Here is a 21,898-nt window from a genome sequence, read left to right as displayed (position 1 = left end):
GTATTTTATAAAACAAAGTGCCATTCAGAAAAAGGAAAGGGAGAAAGAAAAAAATAAGTTAATAGAAGAATTAAAAAGAAAAGAAAAATAATTGATTAAGATTAAAATAATCTAAAAAATGAGGTCAAGCTATTAAAATCAGAATATAAGATAAAAATTGAACAGGAAATGGAATGGAAATTAAGAATTTGGAAAAGGAATAATTTTGAATTTGCAATTAAAGAAAAAAATAATGCAAAAATTATAAACAGAATAAAAATAGGAGAAAGAGTTATAGATAATCCCCAAACAATAATGGAAAAAATTGTAAATTATTATGAAGAGTTATATAAGAAAATAAATATTGGGCAATATTTGGAAAACCATCAATTGGCAGTTAATATAAGAGAAAAAGTTAAAGAATTAGACACTCCCATAACAGTACAAGAAATTAAGAATGTACAGTGGAACCTCTACTTACGAATTTAATCCGTTCCGTTCTGCCGGCCTCACAGGATCGGGCCCTCGCTGCTGGGGTGATGGGAGTTGCAGTCCTGGCGACGTCGGAGGCCAAGCCAGGGCACCTGCGGTCGGCCGTGTGGGACTTGGCTCGCGCGGACACGGTGCAGGCGGCGGCGATGCGGAGCCTCTCCCGACGGGGCCAGAAGTACTGGGCGGGCGCCTAGGCTGGAGCGACGGCGAGGGGCGGAGGGCGCTCCGAGCGGAAAAGCCGAGGACAGGAGAGGCGGCCCTGCAGCAGCGGTGGCGGCGGCGAGCCCCCGATCCTGCGAGGCCCGCAGAAGGCCAGCCTCGCTGCAGCAGCAGCAGTGGCGAGGCCCCAGTCCCGCGAGGCCGGCAGAAGGCCGGCCTCGCAGCGGCAGCGGCAAGAGCCCGATCCCACGAGGCCAGCAGAAGGCCAGCCTCGCAGCGGCAGCAGTGGCAAGGGCTCGATCCGGCGGCGAGCACAGGGCAGCGAGGCTGTTCGGATGTCGAAAATTTCGTAAGCGCGCCACCATTTTTTAACTATTTTTTTCTCTTCATAAGTAGAAAAATTTGTAAGTAGAGTCATTCGTAAGTAGAGGTACCACTGTAATGAGAAAAACAAAACCCGGGAAATCTCCCGGACCAGACGGACTGCCTCTGGAATACTATAAGAAATTTGAGGAGGAATTGGTGAGTCATCTGCAGGAAATAATGAATAAAATATTGCAAAAAGGAAATATTACGGATTCCTGGAAAGAGGCGTATATTACACTGTTGCCGAAAGAGGATGTAGATTTAGAACAAATGACTAATTATAAGCCAATATCCCTTTTAAATGCTGATTATAAAATCTTTGCGGGAGTGATATTGAATAGAATGAAACAGATATTAAGAGAGACAATTCATCCCAATCAAGCTGGTTTCTTACCAGGAAGGCAAATATTGAACAATACAAGGAATATAATTGACATAATAGAACATCTAGAATTTAAATCTGATATAAAGGAGCCCTTTTGTTGTTGGACGCAGAAAAGGCCTTCGACAACGTGTCGTGGCTCTTCATGAAAACTCAAATAGAGAAAATGGGAATAGGAGGAAGACTAGGAAAAGCAATAGAAGCTATCTATGAACAGTAAAGGGCGAGGCTAATAATAAACGGGAACTTGACAGAAAGCTTCCAAATAACAAAAGGGACAAGGCAGGGATGCCCGCTCTCACCCCTACTTTTCATTATGGTATTGGAAATCTTATTAGAAAACATCAGAAAAGATTCTAAATTAAAAGGAATAACAATTGGGAAAAGATCTTATAAAGTAAGGGCGTTTGCAGACGACCTAATAATAACCACACAGGATCCGAAAGAAAATATACCAGTGGCGCCGGAAACAATCCAAAAATATGGTAAAGTGGCAGGGCTGAAAATAAACTACAAAAAAACACATTAATAACAAAAAATCTAAATGCAGAGGGGGGGAAAGAATTTCAAGAGCTAATGGGTATTCAGGTTAAAAATAAGGCAAAATATCTAGGTTGTGGATTACCAATAAGAGTATCAACTTATATGAAGACAATTATGTTAAAACATGGAGGGAAATTAAAAAAATAAATGGAGATATGGAATAAATTGTACCTCTCTTTCTGGGGAAGAATCTCGGTGGTCAAGATGAATATTCTCCCGAAAATGATGTATTTATTTCAAACCATTCCGGGTTAGGGTTAGGGGGAATGAAATGTTTTAAGGAATGGAAGAAAGACCTAGCCAAATTTATATGGAATGGGAAAGACCGAGAATTAAACAACAATTTTTAACAGACAGGAAAGAAAGAGGAGGTTTCGGTCTACCTGATCTAGAACTTTACCATTCTGCTGCAGGGTTGCTATGGATAAAAGAGTGGATAACATTAAAAAACCCAGATGTATTAGACCTGGAGCGTTATGAGAATTGGCATGGGTGGCATTCCTATTTAATTTATGGGAAAGTTAAAGCCCACAAAGGGTTTTTAAATCATTTAGTAAGAAAATCATTATATAATATCTGGTCAAAATTTAAGGGAATACTGGAACCAAAGATCCCATTATGGACATCACTGGCCGAAGCAACGGCAGTTAAAAAATTAAATATAGAAAGGAATTGGGTCACATACAAAACAATTGTGGAAGGGAGAAAAGAGGGAATTAAAATTGAAAAAATATGAAGAAATTAAAGAGTATGTATCAGACTGGTTCCAGTATTTCCAAATAAGGCAAAGATTTATTGAGGAGGAAAAAAATAGGAATAGCAGAGGAAACATCAAAATTTGAAAAAGTATTAACTCAAAATAAAGGGAAATACATCTCACACTTGTATGATATATTACAATTTGTTACAATTTGAAAGAGAATATCTTTAAAATGATGTACAGCTGGCATGTAACATCTGAAAAAATGGACAAAATGTATAAAAACAGATCACCCACATGCTGGAGGTGTGAGAAAGAAAATGGTTCTTATATGCACATGTGGTGGCCATGTGAAGAGGTCAGCGCTTTCTGGAACAATGTATACGAAGAGTTGAAGAAATTATTGCAGTGTAGCTTCAAAAAAAAGTCAGAGGTATTTTTATTGAGTCTATTGCTAAGGAAATAGTAAAATCAAAAAGAGTATTGCTTATGTATGGATTAGTGGCGGGAAGAATAATAACAGCAAGAAGAGATTGCAGAGCCATCCTATGAGGGTCTGGTTTCCCCCATAAGGGTAGCATTGGATTGGCTCTTCGTGTCTTTTGGTTTCAGCTTGTCATTCCCAGCTCACTTAAAGTTCTGCCCCTCCTTCTTCTCTACTGAGCTACCTCGCTCACTTCTTCTTCACTGTTTCAGTGTATCTGAAGAAGTGTGCATGCACACGAAAGCTCATACCAATAACAAACTTAGTTGGTCTCTAAGGTGCTCCTGGAAGGATTTTTGTTTGTTTGTTTGTTTCAACTACTGCAGACCAACCCGGCTACCTACCTGTAACTAAAATGCACAATTGTTTCACTTCTTGTTTCTCGCATCCTTTTCTAGAGAATGGAGCTGCAAGACCCTCCATCAACAATGAGTAATCACACCATTCTTCACCACCCTAATAATACTGCCCTCCCTGGGCTTCTCTTTCTCCTGATGGGTTTCCCTGGACTGGAATCCACCCCATATTGGCTGGCTTTCCCCATGGGCACAGCCTACCTGCTGTCCTTTCTTGGGAATGGGGCCGTCCTCTTTGTCATAATCACGGAAACAGCCCTCCATTCCCCCATGTACATCTTCCTTGCCCTGCTAGCTGCCTGTGACTTGGGCTTGGCCACAGCCCTCCTGCCCACAATGCTCCGTGTCTTCCTCCTTGGATCAAGGGAGATCAGTGTGGACGCTTGCCTCTCCCAGCTCTTCTTCATCCACACGTTCTCCATCATGGAGTCCTCTGTGCTCTTGGCCATGGCCTTTGACCGCTTTGTGGCCATCTGCTACCCTTTGAGGTACACCTCCATCTTGACCAGCTCCAGACTGGTCCACATTGGCTTGGCCATTGGCCTCCGGGGTGTGGCCTTGCATGTGCCAATCCCCTTTCTTCTCAAGAGGCTGACTTACTGCCACCATATTAATGCCCTTTCTCACTCATACTGCCTGCACCCAGATGTGATGAAGCTGGCCTGCCACAAGTCCAGCAGGGATGGCATCTACGGGCTTTTAGTAGTCTTCTCCACTATGGGTCTGGACCCACTGCTCATCATCTTGTCTTACATCTGGATCTTGAAGACCGTTGTGGCCATCACCTCGCTGGACGAGCGCCACAAAGCTCTCAACACCTGTGCCTGCCACATCTCTGTGGTCCTGTTGTTCTACACCCCCATGTTGGCATTGTCCTTGATCAGCCGCCTCAAGCTCCACACCCCGCCCTTCCTCCACATTCTGTTGTCCTACATCCACTTCCTGGCCCCACCTTTGCTCAACCCCATGCTCTACTGTGTCAAAATGAAAGAGGTGCGCCAAAGGATATCTGCAAAGCTCTTCTTGACCCAAAGGGTCCATTGACTCTTGTCCACCTGCTCTGCTGCATAATCAGAAGGGAGGCCAGCTCCATGAGGGATCCATTGCCCTTCCCAATAGTTCAGATCTCCCAGCTCAACTTACTCCCCTCTTTGTATCTGCTCCCAGCCTAAAACAATGCACATTCCTTGTGGCCATGACTTCAACATACAATAGCAAAACAGCATCCTTGAGAGCAAGTTCCATCTTCAGCCAGGTGAAATCTCTATGTAAAATGAACACAGGCTTGCAAATTTGGGCCATAGAATTTGCCTTTTCTTTACACAGAAGCAATCCATGTCTAGAAAGGAAATGGAAGGTCTTGTTTCAGTGCTAATAACGTTTTTAACCAATTTTCTACTGTTTGTTTGTGGAATTCCTGCATTCACACAAAGCTGCATAGCTCCATATAGCAAGTCCAACAAATTTAACACGGGATAAAAATTTCATTGACCAGAGTCCACTTCAAATGCATTGTATGCGGTGGACTTTAGTCCACAAAAGTTTCTGCCATGATCAGTCTTGAAGGTGCCGCAAAACTCTGTTCTGCTGTCCCACCCTCTAAACCAAACTTTGGAGCACTGGGGAGCATTACTTTAAATGGTACCTCTGGCACTAAGTGCAGATCCATCTCCCAGCGGAGTCAGCAGAGGGAGGCAATTACAAGCAGGTACCTGCTGGGAGGCTCAAAGCTGGCAGAGTTTCCTCCTTCCCGCAGGGACAAAAGGCCTCAGAGGTGTCACCCTGGGAAGAACCATAAAGGTCTGTGGACTACGCAACACAATCACTCTCTCACTCTCTCAGTCATAGACAGTAATGCTTCTGGAAACTACCGTGGAGGTGGGGAGAAAGTGCTCTTGTGTTTGAATCCTGCTTGTGGGTTTCTCCTTGTGGCCCACTGTGAAAAGGAGATGCTGGGCCAGATGGCCCATTGGCCTGATCCAGCAGGTGCTTTTTACGTTCTAGTATGATCTGGCACTGATACCTACAGCACTAGGTATCCAGAGAGTGATCTGGTTCCTGCACAGAGACTTTGGTCTGCATCAGATGCAGGTAGTTGGGGGAGAAGCCAGAGTTGAACAAGTAAAGAGTGGTCTGGAGAAAGGAAGGTGAGGTGAAGCGAGGAGGGCTAAGGTGGTCCAGGAGAAAGGTGTGTAGAGGAGCTAGGTCTTGAAAGAGGAAAGCGATGGAGCCATCAGCAGAGAGAGGGAAGCTGGTCCAAGCAGAGAAGAGGCTGCCCTATACAGAGTCAGGCACCAGTGGTGGTCTCAGGCACAGGTTTCTGCTGCAGCTACTCCTGGGGATCTTTTACACCTACCGCTGGGCTACAGCCATGGCATTGCCAATAGAGCAAATCAAGAGCAGCTATAGATTCGGGACAGACTACATTCTTCTTCGCACAATGTAAAATCAATGCCACAGGAGGCAGCGATGGCCCCCATCCTGGATGACTTTAAAAGGGAAATTAGACAAATTCACAGAGGGTAGTTAGGATATCAATGGCTATGTTACAATCCTAGAACTGTAGAGTTGGTACCCTTGCTATCGTAAGGCTTTTTCCAGATCTTGAATGTTTTCTGCCCACCTTGCGTATTCAGCTACAACATCTCACAACTTTAAATGCCTACCCAGATGATTAGAAAGTTGAGGTATTTTTTAATCTGTTTTGATTTATACCTTTTGTGTGTTTTAATGTAGGGCTATGTTTTCTCTCTCTTGCTTTTACTGTTCTGTTTTCGTTTGAGGTTTTGTCTCGTTTTGTTTTACAAATGGATAAATTTGTGAAATAAGTAGAATAAAACAAATAAATTATTTGGTTGCACAACTATACAGCCTCCACCTTTGGGAAGGGAGGCAGGCAGCAAGCAAGCAAGAAGAGAGAGGGCGAGAGAGGGCATTTCTGGGTGCAAAACGTGGAGAGAGCTTTGGGGAAAGATAAGATCTCTAGAGGGGATTCACTTAGGGTGCTGAGGAACTCATACCTCCTCTTTGCCGCTCCTCAAAAGTCACTTGCACAACTCTTTCTTCTACAATGAGCCCAATTCTAGCTTTTACATAAGCTCACTTCCAGACAGTTGAATTGGATTTTGTACTGGCATTTGGAAGTAGACAGTACTCTTTTCTACCCACAACAAAATCGGAATATTCCCTGCAAAAGGGAACTCACAGTCTCATTATTTGAACCGTAGAACAATAGAGTACAGTTTTAATGGTCATCTAGCCCAACCTCCTGCAATGCAGGAATCACAGCTAAAGAATCTCTGACAGATGGCCATCTAGCCTCACCCTGCCTTCTTTCATACAACCAGCCTATGAGATTCCTCTGGCTGCTGGCTTCCTCTGCCTTAGCCTCCCTGTTGCCCCTTGTTCAACAGGGAGGATGAAGAAGATTTGGACAAAAATAGAATGAGTTGGCTCTGCCTGTTGTTGGCTCTGGCAATACCTACTTCCCTAAGCCCTACCAGCCTCCACAGCTTTCAGGCAGTTGTGCTATCAAGTTACTACCATTTGTCTGCCTTTTTCCTCTCAGGGGTCCCATCTCCAGAAGACAGGAAAGGACAAAAAGCTGTAAGGAACTCCTTGGATATTCTTCATGCCCTAACCAATGTTGGTTGGTAGTAGGACACCTTTTCCTTACTTGCAGTCAAGAGGCCGATGCTCCTTGAGGGACCCACCAGACCACATCATGGATCTCCAAAACAGCACCAAGCCCAAGCCACCAGTGGTCTGGCTTACTGGGTTCCCTGGCATGGAGTCCAACCACATCTGGATTTCCATCCCATTCTGCTCCATGTACATCATTTCCATCTTGGGAAATGCCATTATTCTGTTCATTATCAAAACAGACCAAAGCCTCCATGAGCCCATGTACATTTTCCTCTCCATGCTGGCCATGGCAGACCTAGGCATATCCCTCACCACCATGCCTACCATCCTGGGCATCTTTTGGTTCAACGCCAGAAGAGTCAGTCTGGATGCCTGTTTCACTCAGCTGTTCTTCATCCACACACTGTCCTTCATAGAATCCTCCATTCTCTTGGCCATGGCTTTTGACCGCCTTGTGGCCATCCGGAACCCTCTGAGATATGCTTCCATCTTAACTGTGCCAAGGATAAGCAAGATGGGGCTGGCCTTTGTGTTCAGAGGTGTGGCCCTGATTTTCCCACTGCCCTTCCTTCTCAGGAGGCATCGGTACTGCCGGTCCAATGTCCTCTTCCACTCTTTCTGTGTGCACCCAGAGGTGATGAAGCTGGCCTGCTCAGACATCACGGTCAACAGCATCTACGGGATGTTCGTCATCGTCGCCACGGTGGGTGTGGACTCGCTCCTGATCCTGCTGTCTTACATCATGATCCTCAAGACGGTCCTGAGCATCGCCTCACAGGAGGAGCGGCTCAAGGCCCTCAACACTTGCGTCTCCCACATTTGCGCCGTTTTGATCTTCTACATGCCCATGATTGCCGTTTCTGTCATTCACAGGTTTGGGGAGGATTCTCCTCTCCTCATCCGCATTTTCATGGGGTATATTTACCTGCTGGTGCCACCCCTAATGAACCCTGTTGTGTACAGTGTGAAAACAAAGCAGATTCGGGCCAGGATAATCCAGATGTTCTCCAAGTGAAGGACCAGCTCCTCATTCTTAGAACCTGTTATGCTTTTCTGACATTTGCTGGCAAAGGGGTGGTGGTGGTGGGGAGCCACTCTGCAACAGTTTCAGTGGTCATGGTTGGGAACTCTGGGTCAGATGAGGACAGCTGTGGCCCAGCAAGGCTTAGCTTATGTTCCTGGTGAGGTCTTGATCCATGTCCTGGGTGGATGGAGAGAGCAGCAGGTGTCTGAAATGCAGGTGTCTAAGATTGAAAAGGTGTCTAAGATTGACAGGAGACAGGAGTGCCTGGCATGCTATGGTCCATGGGGTCACGAAGAGTCGGACACGACTAAACGACTAAACAACAACAACAAAGATTGAAAAAGACCTCCCAGAATGTCTTACAAAGACCACTAATAAGGCAGTCCCTGTCCTAAGGCTTTAGAATCTTAAATAACCATTTATTTCTTGGGAGTGGGGTTATTGGTTTGGTTTGGTTTGGTTTGGTTTTATTATAATATTTTGTGTTCTCATTTTGTATTTTAATGGGAAATGCTCTGTGATCTTTGGATGAAGGGTGATGTACAAATTAAATAAATAAAAAATAAATTTCTACCCAATTCCTTATTATTTTTGTTGCATCTGCAGCAGCACAACCATACACTGCTGACATTTTCACCCCTCCTATTACGAGAATCTGGTGATCTGATGTTTTGAGAAAGGAGGGGGGGGACTGCTCTTCTCTTCTTCCGTCCCTGACTCAGTGTGGGTTTCGATGTTATCTTGTAGAGATAAGGTGGCTGAATGAAGAATGTAACACTCATGCAAGCCAGTAGTATTCTATAGTATGTAGTAGTCTGTTTGATAATAAAATGAGGTATGTTTCAAACCTCCACAGCAAGCTTCCGTGTTATTCTCTGCTGTGCTGAATTGGTGCTCACGATTGCACTTGTGAGTCCAGGCTATTGGATTATGCTGAAGGTGCTCCAGTCGCCTAGCCTGTGCTCAAGGGCTTGAGACGTGGGCAGAACCTGGCCTATACCAACACTGCCCCACCTGCAACAAAACATGTATCTCCTGAATCAGTCTCTGTAGCCACAGCAGGTGCTGCAATCTTCCAACACTTTGACTTCACCTTCAAAGGCGCACTCCTCCATTGTTTTCTGGGACAGACGGATGCCAATCATTTTATTCACCATGTATTGGCTTTTTACCTTGTTCCTTATTGGCTACATCCACTTCGTAATTGCATTTGCATTACATGCTTTGCCTCAGTAAACAATGGAAATTGTTTCAGATATGATCTTGTGTTTTGTGGCCCTTCCTACTTCTTCAACCTTATCCCCTGGGGTGCAATACTGAGCCAAGGTGCACTTTCCTTTGAGGAAAGGTTGCAGCATTTAAGCAAGAGACAACATAATCTTAGTTTATAAATTTATGCATGGCACAGAGGAAAGTTTTTCTCCCTCTCTTCTAACACCTAGCAATTGTGGAAATCCAATGAAGCTAAATGTTGGAAGATTCAGGACAGATAAATGAAAAGAGCTCCCTCCCACAGGAGGCAGGAATGGCCACCAACCTAGATGGCTTTAAAAGAGAATTAGACACATTCCTAGTAGATGGCTATTAGCCCTGATGACTAAACTTGGCCTCCGCAGTTGAATGCTTCTGAGTCCCAGTTGCTGGAAACACAGGAGGGGAGAGTTGCTCTTATGCTTGAATCCTGCTTACAAGTTACCCATAAGGAGCGTCTGGTTGGCCATTGTGTGAACAGGAGGCTGGAGTAGATGGGCCACTGGCCCGATCCAGCACAGGCTCTTCCAGCTGCTGCCACTGGACATTTGCCTCCTTGTGTCAGGTGTGCAGAGTCCTCCCCTTCCTTCGGTAACTTCACAGATAAGAATTAACAAGCAGTTGATAGATTTATAGTCTTTTTATTACAGCGTCATGTTGCAAGCAGAAATGCACAGCTCTCCACGAGGAGGGCAGTTGGCTAGTCTAATCCTCCTTCTGGCTTCTGTGAGGGATCCCCCAGTTTCCCGCCCCTCACTGCTTTAACAACAGAGGCTCTCCCTGTGCTTCTCCACAAACAGGAGAAAAACCTCCAGTGTCCAAATTGGACTTGTCTCCAGAGTACCTCAGGCACTGCGTTCGAAACCTATTGCCACCAGTGGGGTCTCCCTCCCATGGATCCCTACTGCTACAATGTGCCTCTCCCTTAGGCAACTATGTGGCTCCTTTGGCTTCGCTAACCAGCCCTTTGTATGACAGGAGAAAAAGCAAACAGTTTCCTCTTCCCCAGGAAAGCTTTGTTCTCCCCTCTTTATCACACCTCTGAAGGTACTGAGACACTGCCGAGTCAGTGAACGTTTAAGCACATTTAACTTTATTATTTAACTTATGAACATCAATTTCTTTGGTTCTTAAAAGCACATACCGTCTTTTTATATAACACAGACTTGGTAATACAGCTCCTGCATCTCTCTCTGACACTCTACTCCCCACTGCCCACTCCCAACTGCCAACTGCCAACCCCCAACTGCCATTTAGAATGCCCTCTAGCTCCGCCTCCCAGGGGACACCTGCCTATCATGGGAGTGACAGATTAACTCATGATGAACTGGAATCATCATCAGGCCCTATTCCGCCACAGCTTCCACAGCATTTTGAACGCCAGCGGGAAGCTCCTCCCTCCCTCGGACTGAAATACGCACAAACTGAAATACGCACACTCATATAAGCGTCATAAATTACAAAGTTAAAAATATTGAGCAACTAAACCATTATTACCATCGCAAGGCTGTCTATTCCCATTCCACTCTTGATCTACAAAAATGCCAGGAAAAGCAAATATGCCTTTACATGGTGCTGAAATGACCTAAGAGTTGGTGCCAAAACTGCCTCTATTTTTTTGGGGGGGGGGCACTCCAAAATCTAGAATTCAACTTTAAAGAGCAGGTTTTTGCAGGGCGGAGAAAACATGTTCAGACACGGAGCGTTAAAGCTCTGCCTGGAAAGAGAGGGCCCAAAACTGAGTGTGGATAAGCCATTGCACTCCTGTTCTTTTGGAAAGAGGTCTTTGGAGGCTGACTGGTGTTGTGTGATATGCTGCTTTATTCACACCTCTATACAAGTTGAGAATCTAAGGAGAGACTCCTGGATTATGCCAATGGCCAATCCAGTTCTCAGCCTATTCTCGCAGTGGCCACAGCCAGATGCCTGTGGGAAACTAGGAAGCAGAGAATGAAGAGCCTTCTCTTCTCCTGTGGTTTCCAGCAACTAGATGCAGCTGAACTCAGAGAGATGCTCCAAGTTCCTGGCCTTTTATCTGGTTTTCACACAGAAGATCTTGAAGAGGCCCTGCTGGATTCTCTTGGTCCTTACTCCATAAATAATGGGGTTCATCATGGGTGGAAGGAGCAGGTATATATTTGCCACCAGAATGTGGACATGGGCAGCCACGTGACCAAACCGGTGGTTAAGAAGGAGAAAAATGCTGGAGTGTAGAAGACCAAGATGACACAGGCGTGTGAGCTGCAGGTGCCAAGAGATTTGACCCGTGCTTCCTTGGAAGGGAGCTGGAAGACAGCCTGGAAAATGAGGATGTAAGACAGGATGATCAACACCAAGTCCAGCCCCCCAGTTAGAAAAGCAACCAGGAGACTGTAGGCCCTCTCTGCCCCCATGTCCACACAGGTCAGTTTCATCAGAGCCATGAACTCACAGTATGTGTGCAAGATGACGTTGCCTCTGCAATAGGGGAGCCATTTAAGGAGGAAAGGGTGAGGGCTCAGGAGGATGGCCCCCCGTAACACAATGGTCAGTCCCATCTTGGCAACCACATCATTGGTCAGGACTGCCGCATGTCTCAAAGGCTTGCAAATGGCCATGTAGCGGTCAAAGGCCATGGCCAAGATGAACCCCGATTCCATGGTTGAGAAGGAGTGGAGCAAGAAGATTTGGGCCAGGCAGCCATTTATATGGATGCTTCCATGGCCAAACCAGAAAATACTCAAGATTGTGGTCACAATTGTGGTGGTGACCACCAGGTCAGCACCTGCCAGCATGCAGAGGAATAAGTACATGGGCTCATGGAGGCTTGGCTCTCTCTTGACAACTACTAGGAGGAGACAATTCCCAAGGAGGGTGAGGATGTAGAGACAGCAGAAGGGAATGGAGATCCAGATCTGAACATCCTGTAGGCCTGGAATGCCCACCAGCATGAAGGTGGAAGGGTGGAGCAGGGTCCAGTTGGAAGCCAACATTGTATGCTGAGCTCCTGGGAAAGGCTTCACTGAACAGCAGCCATGGTATGTCTTTGAGCCTGCAAAGAAAGATCCCAGACAATATTGTGAGTTTGAAGAGGAGTCAGTTTGTAGGATGTCACAAGTCCCTTCCAGTTCTTGGGGGTCCTGTACCCAGTGAGGTTAGAATCTGACAAGAGGAGTTTGCTGAACTGGTCAGACAGATTTCTTGGTAAGATAATGTTCTTAGCTGGCCATTTAAGTGTCAGCATCTCAAAAGAATGAGCTCGGTTGCAAGAGCTACAACTAAAAGATGATGCAATCCAGGCTAATGGGTGAGCCTCCCCACAAAGCTGCCAGGTGGAGAGAACAATAGGAGTGCATTGTCTGTGAACTGCTGGAAGTAGGCTAGAAGCTGGAGACACAGAGACCAGCTTGCTCTGTGCTGGATCCAAACCTGTGACTAATGGAGAGCAAAATCTGTTAGGGCAGGGGTGTCAAACTCAAATTCATCAGGGGCCGCATCAGCAGTTTGGTCACCCTCAAAGGGCCGGTTGTATCTGTAGGACTATGTGTCCACTCTTTATTATCATAAATTATTGTCACTGCATTCAATTATTACTGTTTTTTGTAATAATGTAAGTAATAACTAGCCCTGAAAGCAGAAACATAGTCAGAATAATGGCAAGTAGATATTCAAATGTACAATAGAAAACTGCAAGGGGGCACTGAAGTCAGGGCTCTGCTAACAACCAAAGGAGAAAATTGGAGGCTGGTAAACACTTCCAATTAGTTTTGCCAGACTGGAGAGGGTGTGCGTGGACGTGGAGTGTGTTCAAGATAAAGATTGAGGACCGGCTGAGGTGCACCGTTGCCGCCATTTCTCATCCTTATCCTCCCCCCCCCCTGTGAATGAACCCCCTTGAACCCGAAGAAACGGGGCCTGACACACACACACACACACACACACACACACACACACACACACCAGCAGCTTCGGGGAAGGGGGAAGAAAAAAAAGGGGCTTCCCTTTTTTACCTTGCATGGGTGGTGAAGGCAGTCTCCATGCCGCTGCCGCTTCCTTCCCGCTCTTGGCCACTCAGTGGGAAGGAAGGGGCGGCGCCCAGAGGAGCCCGCAGCTTCTGATTGGCTGCAGGAAATTTCTGTAGCCAATCAGAAGCTGTGCTGGAATCTCCTGCAGCCAATCAGAAGCTGCAGGCGCCTCTGGGCGCCGCCCCTTCCTTCCCGCTGAGCGGCGGCGGCCTCAGAGGAGGATTGCCTCCCGCATCGTCCTCCTTCCCCACGGGCCACATGACGAGGTCTGGCGGGCCGGATTTGGCCCGCAGACCTTGTGTTTGACACCTGTGTGTTAGGGTATTAATGCAGTGAGCTCCTCCATGCTTATGGGGTGTGTGCTCACAACCATGTATCGTAAAGACACCACACTCCCTGATGGCCTTCATTCCAAGAAAACTGAACTCCAAGTAAGTGCCTAGAACCCATGGGAGAAACATGAGTGTCTCCCTACTAATCCTACTATCTCCATCCATTTCTCTGATTCAGCTGAATTCAATTTTCTTACCAAAAGGAAGTCCAAAGCAGCGGTTAACACCATGTGAAAACCAATGCAATGATGTCAAAAGATAAACAATTGGAGGAATTATCTAATTGGGGAGCAGGAGGATGCCCTCTGTTTGAGAATGATGTCAAATTGATGGAGATGCTGCACGAAAAGTAAATAGTAAGAGGCAGAAAAGTAAAATATAAGCAGCCCTCACTTCTTGTAGAGGACTTTCCCCGGTCCCTCCAAATTTCCTAGAGTGACGGTGGGGTGGGCTCCCTTCCTTTCTGGGAGGCTCTTTGAGCAGTGAATGAGCAACCAGCTCTTATGATATCCCAGCTCTGAATTTCCTGCAGTGAGCAGAAATGACTGGACTAAATGGCATTCGGGGATCCCTTCCAATGCTATCATTATAAGGTTCTGCTGACTCACTCTAGACTCCCCCCTCCCCAATAAAACAAGTCAGTTCCCTCAACTTCTGATGCCAAGGTCTCAAATATTCTGATGCAATTACAGTAACTCTTTGTTCACTCAGCTCTTAGCTACAGTTTCCACAGTTTCTGTTGTTGTTGTTTAGTCGTTTAGTCGTGTCCGACTCTTCGTGACCCCATGGACCAGAGCACGCCAGGCACTCCTGTCTTGCACTGCCTCCCACAGTTTGGTCAAACTCATGTTCGTAGCTTCGAGAACACTGTCCACTGTTTCTAGGACTGCAGTTTCTAGGACTGCCTATCACATACCAAGCCCAGAGTTTGCTGAAACGTTTGCATGGCACCCCTCCAATCGATTGCCCTCTGAATTTGGACCAAGAGTCTCATGTTGACTCCTCCTGGCGAGCTGGTTTCTCTTGGGCTACTCAGAGTCCTCCTACCTCACTTTCTCTGGCACCAGCAGTGAGGAAAACTGAGCCAAACATTCCCAAATCCCTTTTCCTTCAAGGTCACGATGCCAGGCCCATCAGAGATGCCTCAGTCCTGGAGTGTGCTGAGGCCAGCATCTGAAGGTAGGTCCGTTAGCATTCTTGGCTGTCATACCCATCCAAAACACGATTTTTGTTTGTTTGTTCAAAATGTAAATCCCTCAGTACATTTTGAAGAAAAGGCCATTAGGGTCCGTACGATGCTTATATTTCACAAAGAATATGCTAGATGCCTCATTTTACCTGAGTTTAAAATATTTCTGTGACTAAATTTCCTGGATTTTTTTTGGGGGGGGGAGGGAAGCTGTGTGACCATACAGGTGAAACTCAGAAAATTAGAATACCATTGAAAAGTGCATTTATTTCAGTAATGCAACTTAAAAGGTGAAACCAATATATGAGTTAGATGCATGACATGCAAAGCAAGATATGTCAAGCCTTTATTTGTTGTAATTGTAATTATTTGTTGTTAGGCGGGTCAATTATAAATGGAATGTAATTAATGAAATGTCCCACATAGAGATTTCTCAGGAGAAATAGCGATGTTTATTTTGTATTATTGTAACTATTTGTTTTATTACTGGGGAATTTCCAAAAGAAAGCATTTGTAAAAATTAAAAGAAAAATTAAAAATAGTAAGTTGCATTACTGAAATAAATGCACTTTTTGACGATATTCTAATTTTCCGAGTTTCACCTGTAATGTAAATGTTTATGCAGGGGCAACATTAAGGTTGCTTAAGCTAATCTTTGCCTTTGCTCCTTGGCTGGATCCTTTGAGACTTGCAAAATGGCCAAGGGTCCAAAGGGGTCTTTCCAGGCAAAAGGACCTGGTGCCGGCTGAAGACCTTGGGTCCCCCGGTCAGCCGCCCGGGAGAACCACAAAGTCCCGGGTTTCGGCACCAAATGTTACGGAAAATCTGGGTGCGAGGCTGCTCTGCCACCCAGCTCGTCGGGCAAGGGCCCGCAGTCCACTGCGGAATGAATGGAAGGAGTCCAGCCACCAGCAAGGTTTATTACTGCGCAGCAGGTTCAAGCCAAGACTGAACAACGGGAGCAGGGTTGCAAGAACTTTTAAAACTTCCCACCACCATCCCACAATGCATTTCAAAAGTGCCATACCTACATTATTATTACATAGCTAAACGTCAGAAAAGGGGAGGTACAGAAAACATTTACATACAGGTAAACAGGATTAACATAAGGTAATGACTCACAAACGACTCTTGGTATAGATAAGCATTATGGTAAGTACAGATAAGTATGGTGGCAAGTATCAGGAGGGGACCCTTGAGCACCCACAAGGGGGAAACAATAAAATCCAGGTGTGCACAGCTTATCACCTGGGCGAGAGCGGAGGGATGTGAATGACAGAAGATTTTACCTAAATGGTCCAGCGATTATCTGCTGAAACACCACCCTTAAGGGATTATGGCTGGGCCTGGGGAGTCTGGGAGTCCTTGACCGGAATGGGAGTCCTTCACGGAATGGCATTGGAACTGAGGAGATCCATAAAAGCAATGATTTCCTATGATTTCTCAAAACCGCTGGGGTTTTTTCTAATGCAGATCACTGTGTTCTGAAACAGCTCTGGTGGTCCGGATACATTGTATCTAGTTATAATTGGAGCGAAGGCACAGGATCGGACAGGCTCCCTTGAGGGCATTGGTTCCACTCTCACCGGGCATAAACATAACCCTGTTTATGTGCCCCCCTCCTGTCTCTATCACTGGGAATTGGCGTAGCCAGGCCCCCCAAAATCCAATAATAATAATAATAATCTTTCTTTTTTTATAAAGATTTTATTATTTTTATTATTATTGACATCATGCACGTGGGTGAAGGAACTCACATGGGTATTTGGGTATAGGTGTGGGGAATTTGGAACTAGATACATCATATGCTATGTATAATGCTGAAACTATGGTAATCAACATGTAATATGAATTTGATGACCATAAAAATGAACAAATACACAACAACAACAACAACAACAACAGAGGTTCTGCCAAGCGAGAGAGGGCTGAGATGGACGCCCTCGGCTTTGCAAGGGTTAAAGGGAAACGAGCTGCCTTCCTAGAGAGGACAGGAAGCAAGGGGGATTCCCAGGTCCTCCAAAGCCAAGGCCCCTCCCTCCCTCCCCAGTCCTCCTTTCCTGCTTTGGTGTCTCTCCTGCAAGGGCTGCATCGCTGTCCCTTCACTCCTGGGATGGTCGGGTGAGTCTCCTCTCTCCCCCCCCCAGAGGGTGCAGTGGGGAGACGGGGGGGGTCCCCAGGTGCCTGGGGGGGACAAACCCAAGTCAGGGAGGAGAGGGTCCTGCCAGGGAGGGGGGGCGAGGTCTGCAACGCTCTCCTTCCTGGAGATCAGAGGATCCCAAACTGACTCCCCCGAAATCTCCCTTCTTCAAACAAAGGAGTCCCTGGGACTTTAACTCTGTGGGACGTCGCTCAGCGTCATTGCACAACAGAGGAAACATGTGCAAATGGTTTTCCAAAGCTGGACGGGGAGGAGGACTAGCCCCCCCCCCCAATTAAAATACCCACTAGGAGGAGGGAGGGTTAGGGTTAGGACTAGGAAACACCCCCCCCATTAAAAGACCCACTAGGAGGTGGGAGGGAGGAAAGGTGGGAGAGAAAGGCCAGGAATGAAGAGGGGGATCCCAGCCCAAAGTCTGGCTGCTGCATTGCAAACCAGTTTCCCATTCGTCTCCAAGGGCAGCTCCACACGGAGGCCACTGCAGCAATCCCCTCGCACCCAGAGCATGGCATCCCAGGACCACATCCTCTCTGTCCCAAAGGGATTGTTGCCGGAAAACCAGCTGAGCCGGAAATGGGCGCTGCTACTCACTGAGCCTCCAGGGACCTTGGCATCAATGACTGTGTGTGTTAAGCTGTCTAACAGCATAATAATAATAATAATAATAATAATAATAATAATAATAATAATAATAATAATAAATTTCCCTCCTGAATTTCAAGGGATATGTCTTGCCCCCCACCCACTTGGCCCTCAGGGGGTTGGCCAGATACATACCTGGCCCTCAGAGCAAAGAAAAAGTGACTCCACCCCAGGATTCTGACTTGGGAGCGGCAGAGAGTCCAAGTGCAAGAAAGGAGACAGAAGAAGGGGTGGGTGGGTGGGTGGGTGGGGAGCACCTCCTAAGGACCCCCAGGTGATGACCCCAATGAGAGCCAAGCATCCATTTTTCACAAGATACAAATGACTCCCCTGGCAGTCAGCTTTTGTGTCTCTCTTGTAAGGGCTGCATGGCTGCCCCTTCTGGGATCTGGTGAGTCTCCTCTCCTTCCACTCATTTGGCCTTCTGCTCCCCTTTGCGGGGGGGGGGGGGGATGACACAAAGGCAGGACAAAGCAGGAATGTGACGTCCCCTGATCTCAACTCTAGAGTTCTGTGGATGCTGCAAAGAATAGCACTAGCTTTTTTCTTTTTCTTTTGCTGCTGTATCACATTCATCGCTGGTAGTGACAAGCAAGTGATTCTGGCTCTTTTCACCAGATTTAGCTGGCTCCCCTCCCCCCCCATCTTGCATTCTGCTTTACTCAGTGGGAGAATCTGCAAGAAATTCAGAACTCTGCAGAGGTATGAACCAGCAGCTGCAGACTCTGCTTGGAGACACTGCCTAGCTTGTCTTTAAAACTCCAAAATTCCTCTATGATGGCAATGCTTCTGTTATTTTGCTCAGTTCTTCTTCTTCATAGTTGCTTGTAGACTAAATTCCCTTTCTCCTGTGGGGAAGGAATGGGGTCTGTGATGCAGACCCCCCCCCCCAAGTGTCCCTATTTCACAGGGACAGTCCTGGATTTTGCAACACATCAAAGCATTAAATAAAACAATCTGGAAATGGGTTTCACATGTAAGTCAGACCAAGCTCAGAGAATAAAACATCATCCATAAGCAGAGAACATGGACTCAACACATCTGGGTCTTAAAGGAGCCTGAGAATTTTATTCACTGTCTGACTCCTCTTAGATTTCACCCACTTCCTTCCATATCACAAAAATGGCACATTTGCACATGTACATTTCAAAGGCAGATTATTAATTTAAACTCACTGTTTCTTTTCTTTATGCCTTTCACAAAACTCGTGTCCTTGGCCCAGGCAAATTCCTGGCAGTCAGGGCATACCATAACATCAGAAAACATCTCCAGCCATGGATGTTCTTACTGCAACTTTTAAATTAAATTAAATATCTTTATTACGGTCATAGACCAGCAAAAAAAGAAAAAGAAAACCAATAATACATAAAATAGATAGTTCTTAAGTATCATCTTTGAACAATTTTGTTTCATAATCCTATTTTAAATTAAAATTAGGTTAAAATTTAATAATAATAATAATAAATTTTTATTTATACCCCGCCCCCCCCAGTCAAAAACCGGGCTCAGGGCGGCTGACACCAACAGAACCACAATAAAACATAAAAACAATTAGTTAAAATACAGATTAAAATACAGTATTAAAATTTAAAGTGCAGCCTCATTTCAAGTAGGCCATAAATCCAAGCCATGAGGGAGAAAAACACAGGGGTCAGGCTGAGTCTAACCCAAAGGCCAGGCGGAACAGCTCTGTCTTGCAGGCCCTGCGGAAAGATGACAAATCCCGCAGGGCCCTGGTCTCCTGGGAAAGAGCGTTCCACCAGGTTGGGGCCAGTACTGAAAAGGCCCTGGCTCTAGTAGAGGCCAATGAGCGATAATGAGCGATAGTTCCCTTTAACTATTATCCGCTGAGAATTAATAGGCGGCTTTATCACTGTTATTGATTGATGTCACGGTGTGTCTTAGTCTTGACACGTAATAACAAAATTTAGCTACATTCTTAGTGCACTCTGGGTCAAAATCCGCTAGCAGGTATCTAGTAAGGGTTTCTGTTGAGCGGCCTGGTAAGTTTTTAAACAAGGGATCGATTAACTCCTTCCTCATGTCTCGATACAATGTGCAATGGAGGAGTACATGGCTTATAGATTCAATCTCCTTGTTATCACAGGGACATAGTCTCTGTTCTACCGGAATCTGGAGATATCTACCGGTTAACAGCGCCGAGGGTAGACCATTGAAGTGAGCCCTAGTGAAGGCCCACCGATATCTCGGGTTTTCTAACGTTTTAAAATAATTATCTAGACAATTTAATCGATGCTCGTACAGTTGTCTATGTATTAAGGAAAGTCGGGTTAAGTTGTTTTGTCGATCAATATCCTTAATTAGCTTTTTCGCCCTTTCCCATCCCATGGACAGAGTGGACCCCACCGGCAGTCCATACGAGACTCATTTCTTTTGGATGGTCTGCTCCCATGTAGATCGGAATCTATCAGTGAAGATTAGGGGGAGAAGGCCGTTTGGAGTCTTATTCACTTTTAGCCAGTACAATAGAGCTGATTGCCATACTTTGGACTCTACTTCCTGTAGTCCAGCTTCCAATCGTAAGGCTGCATTAGGAACGCATTTGGGCGTGAGGAATATAGATCTTAAGAATCCCGATTGGATTTTCTCATACGCATCCAATTTAGAGGTTATCATAAATGGGGCGCCATACAGTAGTTGGGCTAGTGGTTTGGCCGCAAATAACTTGAGGGCTGCTGGGATATAATTCCCCCCTGTTGAGCGATGGTATCTTACAATCGCAGCAGCACTCCTTTGTGCTATCAAGGATGCATGTTTAATATGCGCCGTGTTCCTCCTGGAGGATTGGAAGACTACTCCCAAATACTTAAAACAGGTCACCTGCTCGATAGGTTGGTTATCTATTTGCCAGCTAAATGTTTTCCTTTTATTGGAAAATATCATTATTTTAGTTTTTTGAAAGTTCACTAAAAGCTGTTCCACCTTGCAGTATTGTGCCAGTTTGTTTAATGCTCTTTTTAGGCCAACTCGGGTCTGTGACAGAATGACCGCATTATCTGCATAGAGTAAGATGGGGGTCCTTTGGTTCGTCAGTTTGGGGGGATGCGAGTCTGCCTATCTGGATGATAAGAGAGTTAATATGAATATTAAACAGGTGAGGGGCCAGAATACATCCCTGTTTAACCTCTTTTGTTGTTTTGAGGTTTGAACAATTTTGGCATTGCTGCCCCAAAAAAAATCTAAAATGTTTTTTTCTCCATAGTATATTTATTGACAAAGGGATTTTGTAGGATTCTTGGGTACTCAGCGGAGAGAGAGAAAGAAGAGAGTGTATAAACTTTATAGCAGAACAATGTATTTGCTTTGTAGGATTTGCTAGTGCCTCTCATCAGCACAGGCAGAACTTGGCAGAAGACCAAAGGGTTCCTTCCGATATCTTAGAGGCTTCCTGAGAGCACAGATGGATGAGCAAGACTCATCTGGCCCTGAAGCAGGAAGAGGCCGTGACATCCAAACTGGGACCAGTGGGGGATTCTGGGAAAACTCTGTGCAGAAGATCCTGGGTGAGGAGGACACCCTCCGCTCAGAGGTGCAGAGCCAGAAGTTGAGGCGGTTCTGCTGCCAGGAGGCCAAAGGACCCCGAGAGGTTTGCAGCCGACTCTACCACTTTTGCCACCAGTGGCTGAAGCCAGAAAGGCACACGAAAGCTGAGATGCTGGACCTGGTGATCTTGGAGCAGTTCCTGGCTGTCCTTCCCCCGGAGATGGAGATCTGGGTGAGGGAATGCGGAGCGGAGACCAGTTCCCAGGCGGTGGCCCTGGCCGAAGGTTTCCTCCTGAGTCAGGCAGAGGAGAGAAAGCAGGTGAGAGAGACTTTCCTCTGGATACTCAAAAGGGGCTCCAAACAGGACAGAGAACGTCCCATAATGGTCTGCTGATGGCCCATCCTTTTTAAGGGAAGGCATCCATGGAATGAGATCTAACACCCTTATTGTTTGTGTCTTTGATATTCTCTATCTAATATTTCTCACATTCATTCACTGTTTTGAATCCTTGTTGCTCTTTCAGGAGAAGGATCTCTTTGCAGAAATGGACCTGGATTCCTGTGAGACAGAGATGCCTCCGTTGGACACCAGAGAGAGGCCACTGCGTAGGGAGGAAGGTGGTTTTTCTCTGTTTGGCCCCATTCTGTTGGTTTTCTAAATAATCTGCAGGGTGTTTTCACCTTT

The 21,898-nt window shown here is 45.9% G+C and overlaps 3 protein-coding genes and 1 pseudogene across 3 annotated transcripts in view; 3 read left to right on the top strand and 1 right to left on the bottom strand.

Moving 5' to 3' along the window:
- The window catches only part of LOC132592062 (uncharacterized), a 295,543-nt gene that overhangs the window by 255,395 nt on the left and 18,250 nt on the right, over positions 1 to 21,898 (top strand). Inside the window, 1 exon segment of the mRNA XM_088668975.1 lies at positions 21,740 to 21,831. Coding sequence (XP_088525101.1) covers positions 21,740 to 21,831 — 92 coding nt within the window.
- On the top strand, positions 437 to 5,309 carry LOC132592047 (olfactory receptor 51A7-like). Its single transcript, XM_060274021.1, has 3 exons — positions 437 to 979; positions 3,504 to 4,468; positions 5,243 to 5,309. The coding sequence occupies exons 1-3, from the start codon at positions 437 to 439 to the stop codon at positions 5,307 to 5,309; spliced, it is 1,575 nt and encodes a 524-aa protein (XP_060130004.1).
- Positions 7,058 to 8,121, top strand: LOC118085018 (olfactory receptor 51G2-like). Its single transcript, XM_035115273.3, has one exon. The coding sequence runs from the start codon at positions 7,105 to 7,107 to the stop codon at positions 8,119 to 8,121; it is 1,017 nt and encodes a 338-aa protein (XP_034971164.3). The 5' UTR covers positions 7,058 to 7,104.
- LOC118085019 (olfactory receptor 52K2-like) lies at positions 11,413 to 12,353 on the bottom strand (annotated as a pseudogene).

This window comes from Zootoca vivipara, chromosome 4 (assembly GCF_965207765.1).
Source record: "Zootoca vivipara chromosome 4, rZooViv2.hap1.1, whole genome shotgun sequence".
Lineage (NCBI taxonomy): Eukaryota > Metazoa > Chordata > Lepidosauria > Squamata > Lacertidae > Zootoca > Zootoca vivipara.
The sequence above is the reverse complement of the archived record's forward strand: the minus strand, read 5'-3'. Positions and strand labels throughout refer to the sequence as shown.

Excerpts from the sequence above, each read along its gene's own strand:
- LOC118085018 (XM_035115273.3), top strand. The coding sequence starts at position 7,105 with ATGTTGGTTGGTAGTAGGACACCTTTTCCTTACTTGCAGTCAAGAGGC.
- LOC132592047 (XM_060274021.1), top strand. The coding sequence starts at position 437 with ATGTACAGTGGAACCTCTACTTACGAATTTAATCCGTTCCGTTCTGCC. Across the intron at positions 980-3,503 it reads GTTCGGATGTCGAAAATTTC|AGAATGGAGCTGCAAGACCC; the intron begins GTAAGCGCGCCA and ends ATCCTTTTCTAG. Across the intron at positions 4,469-5,242 it reads AAAGAGGTGCGCCAAAGGAT|CCTGGGAAGAACCATAAAGG; the intron begins ATCTGCAAAGCT and ends CAGAGGTGTCAC.